The sequence below is a fragment of the Mirounga angustirostris genome, unplaced genomic scaffold, assembly GCF_029215605.1.
Source record: "Mirounga angustirostris isolate CCGP_5_RB_7025 unplaced genomic scaffold, mMirAng1.0.hap1 SCAF_8, whole genome shotgun sequence".
Lineage (NCBI taxonomy): Eukaryota > Metazoa > Chordata > Mammalia > Carnivora > Phocidae > Mirounga > Mirounga angustirostris.
This window is the reverse complement of record NW_026991716.1, coordinates 45,387,029-45,395,223: the sequence shown is the minus strand read 5'-3', so window position 1 is coordinate 45,395,223 and position 8,195 is coordinate 45,387,029. Positions and strand designations below refer to the sequence as shown.

The window sequence follows — 8,195 nt, the reverse complement described above, 5'->3', positions numbered from 1 at the left end:
TTACCTAAGATATCAAGGACCTATAATGTAGAATTGAGAAGCGTACTATACTATTAATATGGAACAAATAAGAATTGAGTTTTTTATTGGCCACCAAGAAATGGTAGCTGGTAAGAGGTTTTCTGGAAGATACCGAAGGCATCTCTGCATATGAACTAATCTGTCCTGGTAGACCCTCGTCCTCAGTGCTTGACAGAGAAAATCAGAACCATCTACATTTCTGAGCTGGTCTCTCCTTGTGTGGTCCAGCATATATGCAAGCCACCAGCCTTCCTTCAGCCCAAGGAACAAATTTGACAAACTTGAAGGAGAATATAAACCTATAGGCATCAACTCTGAAATTAATATTCTTCCCTGAAGAAATCTTTTAACTGTGTGCTGTATGTGATTTTGACTTAACATTCTAGAAGTCCTTTTGATAGAGTTCTGCACCCTATTTCCTTGGAGAGAAAGGGGTATCACTAATAATTCATATTGACCTCAGAATTTGTTAACAACAAAAAAAAAAAAGAAAAAAAAGGTAAATACATAAGGGAAGATTTATGTCAATTTTCTTGCTCATGCATTGTAACTTTCATTGGGTTAACTGATAGAACAGCTAGATAGTCTTAAATTAAACTACAGTTGACCCTGGAACAACATGGGTTTGAAGTGCATGAATCCATTTATATGTGGGTTTTTTTAGGTACAGTACAGTATTACAAATGTATTTTCCCTTCCTTATGATTTTCTTAATAGCATTTTATTTTCTCTAGCTTACTTTATTGTAAGAATACAGGATATAGGGGAGCCTGGGTGGCTCAGTGGTTAAGCATCTGCCTTTGGCTCAGGTCATGATCCCAGAGTCCTGGGATAGAGCCCCGCATCAGGCTCCCTGCTCCTCCAGGAGCCTGCTTCTCCCTCTCTTTCTGCCTGCCACTCTCCCTGCTTGTGCGTGCTCTCTCTCTCTGTCAAATAAATAAATAAAATCATTTTTTAAAAAAGAATACAGTATATAATACATATAGCATATAAAATATATGTTAATTGACTTTATATTATCCATAAGGCTTCCAGTCAACAGTAGGCTATATGTAAAGTTTTGGGGGAGTAAGAAATTATATGTGTATTTTCTACTGTGTGGGGAAGTGGAGTGGCCGTCAATGCCTCTAAGACCTGCGTTTTTCAAGGGTAACTGTAGTTAGCTCTAAAGAGCTGGAAGTTTTACATTTTTTCTCTCCTTTGGTCCAGAACTGAAATTTCCATGACACTGTGTATTTTCCTTCGGTTTTAGTTTTCTATGAGCCTGGATTAACAGCAACTCTGATGAAATAGACACCATCAAGCATTGGGTATTTTTGTTGTGAATAGCTCAATACACACCTGAATCAGTTAAAAGCATTCTGTTGAAATGGTCTATCACCATCAAATTCCAGCATGGGACTAGGAGCAGACGATACCACACACTCAAATCCACTCCATTTCAGGGTTTATTTTATGTCAATGTCCTTGGGCAAGAACAAAATTTAATTCCAAAATAGTAATTTATTTATTCAGACATTTGACTAATGGTCTTGCTTCTTCCCAGGTATGATGTTATGTGTTGGGGATATGAAAATAAAAAATTACAGCTCCTATCTGAAGGAACTGATATTTATTGATTACAAACTGAGTTTTAAGTAACTATTCAATTTGATAGAGCTAACAAATGGGTAAGACATGGGATCTTCCCCCAAGAGCAATGTCAATTCATAACACTGACAATATGTTAGACACTGCATTCCACATCCCCCCTCTCATTTATTTACCAATTCATTAAATTCTCCTTGAGAAGTGACTATGTGAAGCCATAATGTAATAAGATTGGGACACATCAATAAACAAAACAGACAATATTTCTTATTTTTGTGGAGCCCATATTCTAGAGGTAGAGATAAATTCAAGTAGTAAACATAATAAATAAGCAAATTTATGTTAGAAGATGATAAATCAGAGTTAAAGGACCCAAAAATGAAATTTTAAATAGGATTTTTCAGGAGGCCCTTATTGAGAAGGTAACACTTGAGCAAAAAATTGACAGAGGCCAAGAAACATCCTGGGAGCTCACATGAAACTTGTGGGGAATGCCTGTGAAGGGGGCTGGAGAACAGTCAGGAGGAGAGTCCTGAGTGAGCTTGTCTGAAAGGAAATGTTTTGGCAGATTATCCAGAATTTTTTAGGAATGAGAAGGGATCTTGTCCTCTATTCTGAGAGAAATCCAGTGGGTTTTAACCAGAGGAAAAACATGATTTGAATTTCATTTAAAAAAAAAAACTCTCTGAAATGCTTTCAGGAATTAGAAGATATTAATGTAATATAAGTAATACATTATGGTAGTTCAGTCCAGGGTGCTAACAATAAAAACATTGAGGAATGGTAGGATTCTGGGTATGTTAAAGGTAAAATTAGTCAGATTTCATGAGATTTTTTTTTTCCCTTAAGCTACTTTCTAATCTGCTTCATTCTATTCTTCACCAAACTTCTTGAAAAACAGCCTAGATTTATAGTCTCCACTCTCTTCACTGATACATTCACCCACCTGTCAATTAACTGAAAATCTTACTAATGTGATCAGTGTTTTCCTAAAAACAAACCCAAAGTCCTATTTTAACTCTTTATCTGGTGGACTTTGGCACACTGCTAGAATTTGTCACTGTTTTGACAGTTGTCTGACAATTATTTGATGGTCTTTAAAATGCAGTGACCTCTAGTACTTTGTCCCTGAATCCCTTCTCTTCTTGTTTTATATGCCTTCCTGAGATTATCTTGTTCACTGTAGTGACTTCTACTATCAACAAATATTTTTTCTCAAATCTTCCCAAACCACAAAGCTGTATTTATTTCTAATTATGGAACTTACTTATCTGGATGGTTTCCAAATTCTTTAATCCTGCTATGTCCAAAATAGAGGAGTTCATCTTACTCACAAAGGCTAAAGTCTGCCCGCCCCCGCCACTTTTATTCTCTGTTTTACTGATTGTTAACATCAGCTGCACAGCAGAAAGGGCTAAAACACTCATCACTGCTCTGCTTCCTGGTACTCTTCTCCCAAATCCAAAAGTTACCAAATTGGGCTGCTTCTAATTCACAAATAACTCCCAAGCTCACTTTCTCCTCTTTATTTGAAATCCATTAACTTGATTATCTTTCTCATTATTTCTTACTTAGAATGTCCTAATAACATTTACGTAGCCTCTCTCCTGCAAAATTTTCTCTAATCCCTTCCTTAAAGGGAAGATGGCACTTAACATTTCCATAGTTTCACCACACTCCATTTATGAGAATATTCAGCTCCTCAGCAATAGAGGTCTTTTGACACCTGAGCCCAATTTACCTTCCCTGTGTTTTCTGAAGTCTGTGTCCATATCCATATCACTTCATTCCAAACACACACACACACACACACACACACACGGCTTAAAAGTGCTTCCCCTCAATTCCTAGAAAATATGCTATTGACTTTTCAAGGTGCAACTAAAACTCACCCCTTCAGTGAAATGGTTGAACATACAATTGTTTGGAGTCCAACATGACTAACTTTGAAGCCTGCCCAACCCCTTCTACTCCCTCTGAAACCTTGTGCAGAGTTCTTTACTTCAGTTGTTCTTATGAGTGAAATGAGAATGGTTATACCTATCTGAGAAGGTTATTAGAACGTTAAATTAGATAACGAATACTACTTGCTTAGTAAGGAACCTGAAACCTAATGGGCACTTAATAAAGCATAGCCCTTTTTTTTTTTTGAAAGATTTTATTTATTTATTTGAGGGAAAGAGAGTGTGTGTGCACATGAGCAGGAGAGAGGGAGAAGCAAGCTCTCTGCTGAGCAAGGAGTCCGATGTGGGACTCAATCCCAGGACCCTGAGATCATGACCTGAGCCAAAAGCATGACGCTTAACTGACTGAGCCACCCAGGCATCCCTAGAGCATAGCTTTTAATAATGGTTGTGGTAGTAGTAATAGTAAAATAGAGTTTTCCAGTGTACGGTTCTTTATTTTATGCTTTGAGAACATTTTATTCATCTCTCAGGATTGTCTTTACAGGTGAATTGTACCATTTCTATGCCCTCATTTCCCAAAAAACATTGGTTTACTCTTGGGGGTGATGAGCTTAATTATTTTATTCATTTTTGCATCTACATCCAGTACAGGGCCAAGTACAAATAGTTGCTTACTTAAATGTGTGTGTATGAATCACAAGAGAAGGTATTCTCTTCATATAATAGTGAAAGTGAAGAAAAATCAGTGATTTAATAAAGGTTTTCTTTTAAAGCTGACACAAATCTATAAACAACTCATATTAATGATAATAAAACCTACTATACTAATTGTGGGCTACAGGACATTTTATTATCTGTTATCTCATGTGATTGCCACATAACCCTCTGAGGTAGACATGATTCAACACAATTTACAGTTGAAGAAATCAGTACAGGGGTTAAGTCATTTGCTCATTTAGGACATAACTGATGGAGAGATTGTAGTAAAGTCCAGAGAGTTTTCCAGTATAAAACACCAATTAAATATCACTCTCTGATACCATACTCTTTCACTCAATCATTTTGTCAGGCATTTACACATTTATTGAGCATGTACGTTTCAGGCATCTTACTACATGCTGAAATAAATCAGTGAACAAAGCAAACAGTGGACCTGACCTAATGTAGCTTTAAGACTAGAGGTTTGTGTTCTCACTATAACAAGCCATACATGCTAATAACACTGCTTCATTTGGGGTCAGTTTTAAGTATAAATCCAGATGGAAAGTCAAAACGAAGGCTGCGAGAGTAACCTGATTTTGAAGGCTTATTCATTTTTTTAACATTATAAGAGAAGTTTACATATTTTATCTCATTATAATTTTAAAATTTTACAAAAACCTCAATTTCATGAGGAAACTGAAATCGGGTGGACTAAATCATTTATCCAATATATCAAACCTAATAAACACAGTATGCACGCTTGAAACATCATACTATCTGATTCTGAAAGATCACACCCTTTCAAACATGCTATAGAAACTGCCAACTGACCCATGGCCTTGCTCCTACCTTGATTTCAACTTGGACCCAGTAAGAGTAGGCATCATCCAAAATACCTCCTCCTCCTTTCAAGTCAGCCTTTCTATTTGCATCACAAGTTAACAGAAATGTCATTTTCAGAGAAGTTATTTGCTACGAGATGGGGAAATATATGCCAGACATTTTTCCTGGGAGGAGGACCGCCCTTCCCCCCATCAGAGCTTGGGAAAACTAACATTTAACCAACTGCATGGAGGCCACTGAGCTTTTTTTTTTTTTTTTTTTTAATTGTTTCCTAACAGAGTTGTCCCTATTCATGTGTATGCAGGGCTTGTTACAGGTTGCTGTCTACAATAGACCTACACCATATTTGTAGCACTTCACTCTTGTCCAGATTCTCAGAAACCTGTCTAAAATATATATCTCTTGTAGGTCCTTCAGTTAGTGTTTACATATCTCTCTTTTCATGAAAATCAGTAATCATAGACCATTTCTCCAGTGATGTGTAAAATGTGCAGAGGTATTCATAGATAAAAGAGATGCTATGCATCCTTCCTCCAAACAGTCATTCATTTTTATTTTTTTGTGGTTTATATTAACTAGTTTCAATCACCTCACATAAATATGCACTCATGGATGATATTTGTATAACATTGTACAGTTTATAACATAACCAGTTTTCACAACACTATTTACATACTTTATCCCATTATAACTTTTACAATTTTCACATGACATAGCTGACTCTAAAATGATATATTATTTGCAAATGACTATGAGTGATAGAATCAATTTTGTACTACAAGCTTTTTATTTCCAGGTCATACAATTCTATAGATTTTTTCATGATTTAAAACATTTTTACTCTTTAAAATAATAAGTAAAAACAACATTAGTATATTTTAATGTTGTAAATGTCACTATACATCCATATTTTCTCTTTTCTGAATTTAACATATCTTAAAAGTCAACTTGGATTTTATGGGTGGGCAAGATATTAGAGTCTCAGGAACATTGACTAGCTTAAAAAGTACATATCCTAGCAAAAGTTTAAAAAAAAAAAAAAGGAAAATGCAACATGGATCACATTTCTCTACTTTTCATTATATCAGATATAGCTCTGAAATAACTTTAGATTTCTTTATTTTTTGATGCTAATGCAAGTATCTTTAATTAATATTAATTTATAATTTATTTATTTTTATTTTGCTCAGTTAGCCAGCATATAGTACATCATTGGTTTTTGATGTAGTGTTCAACAATTCATTAGTTTTCACCAAAATTTGCTGGTGAGCAGGGATTCTGTCATCGTGAATTACCTTCCCATTCCCAAAGGACATACATATATTTACATGGCAAAACCCTCCTGACAATCTCTTTCATTTTATGCTTAACTTCCTTTTCTTTTCTACTAACTTTATTAACAACAATAAAGTTAGTCCATTTGAAGTCTTCTCTACATTCTCTACATTGGAAGTTTCTGACTAGTTCTCAACCAAATGTTTAGAGAATACCAGTTACTCAGACACCTGCCACCTGGAAATGAAACACCATTCTGAATTTCATTTAGGTTCTGTGCAGGCAATTAGGTTCTATGAGTTAACATGTAATTTTAATCTACATTCAATTCAATTTATTCTCTAAATTTTAATGAAATTATTTTGCTTTATTTTTCCTGACACGTGTAAAATTTAATATTCAAAATATATTTGTGATAGCTATGCTTATTATATTCTATCATGCAGATAGATGGAATGACGAATCCAAGATAAGTAAATACTATGATAAAATTTGGGGTGGGGGTAATAAGACTGACTTCCAAGTCTCTTTTCTAAAGGCATTAGTTGCAGTAAAATTGAATCATTAAAAGAAATAAAATCCTAAGTAACCAAAATATTTGCTTCCATTTTAATATATGAACCCAAAGCTATGAATTTGGAATCTCAGGCCATCCTTCTTTGCATTGTGTTAGATGACTCACTAGAAGACTAGCATGGGGATCCTCTTTTTACTAAATACTTAATGTACAACAAAACTGTGTTTCCTGAGCATATCTTACGTGGTTTTGTTTCCTCAATAAATTACTCTATCAGTATTTTCATGCTTACTGTACTATAATTATCAGGATATACTGGGTAGGAGATAACAGAATCAGAAGAAATCATTACTATCATATAAGGTTTATATTTTGGCTACAAGAATAAAAGTATCATAAAAAATGTTTAAGAAAAATACATATATTAAGTACTAAGTTATGTTATTCATTCATTATTACCGTAGACTGGTGAAAAGGACATATTCATTTGCTCTAATATAATAAAATAAAATTTCAATTACGAGTAAGATCTGGAATGGAGAAGAAAACATTGAGCAAATAATACTGTGAAGAGGTAATCAGACTAAGTTTAAAAAATTGAAAACACCTGAAAATAAAAATTATAGGTTTTTAAAAAACTACAGATGTCATCTTAATGAAAGCATGAGAGAGTAAATCTGGTCTTAATAAAGTAAAAAAAGAAGATAGGAAGGCAAGAACCTTCAGGAGCCACCTAAAGTTCAGTACCGATGTGAATTGTAAGATAAGTACATACATATTTGTGCAAGGAAAATGTAGCTCGGTCACTTTCTGTACCAACTGCTAAATTGTGTCATAAAACTGCCTGACACACCGGATTGTCCATCACCCACACACATGATCTTGTAACTAGGACAGATTTTCTCCTTCCCTAAGTAAGAAGACCCCCAAGTAAAAAATTAGATTGATGGCTTTACATGTCTTTTTTGATTGCAGCCAGAAGTGACTTGAAGCCCAAGTATAGATTTCAGAGATGTGAAAGAGTGAAAGGAATGTGTAAAACATTTTGTGATGATGATGAATATGATTACGGATACTGCATTAAATGGAGAAATCAGTGTTGCATATAAACTCTGGAAAACAGAAGTACAATTGAGTATCGAAGGCTGGAACAGAGATGCATCTTATTGACTCAAGGGTGGGTAAAAAGAAAACACAATGTTTAACAGAAATATTAACTTTTATATCCTCAGTACCACTGTTTATATAAATAAAAATAATTTAGTTTCTATTCTGTCTATTCATTGCCCACTTTCTTTGTATTTCAGATGGATAACATATTCATTAAACAAGGGATCAGA

The 8,195-nt window shown here is 34.6% G+C and overlaps 1 protein-coding gene across 1 annotated transcript; it reads left to right on the top strand.

Moving 5' to 3' along the window:
• The first annotated feature begins 1,142 nt into the window (after nucleotides 1-1,142).
• LOC123837312 (beta-defensin 110-like) lies at nucleotides 1,143-7,964 on the top strand. Its single transcript, XM_045866182.1, has 2 exons — nucleotides 1,143-1,170; nucleotides 7,831-7,964. Exons 1-2 carry the CDS (start codon nucleotides 1,143-1,145, stop codon nucleotides 7,962-7,964), a joined length of 162 nt encoding a protein of 53 aa, XP_045722138.1.
• Nucleotides 7,965-8,195: the final 231 nt, after the last annotated feature.

Excerpts from the sequence above, each read along its gene's own strand:
- LOC123837312 (XM_045866182.1), top strand. The coding sequence starts at position 1,143 with ATGCCTCTAAGACCTGCGTTTTTCAAGG. Across the intron at positions 1,171-7,830 it reads AAGACCTGCGTTTTTCAAGG|CCAGAAGTGACTTGAAGCCC; the intron begins GTAACTGTAGTT and ends TTTTGATTGCAG.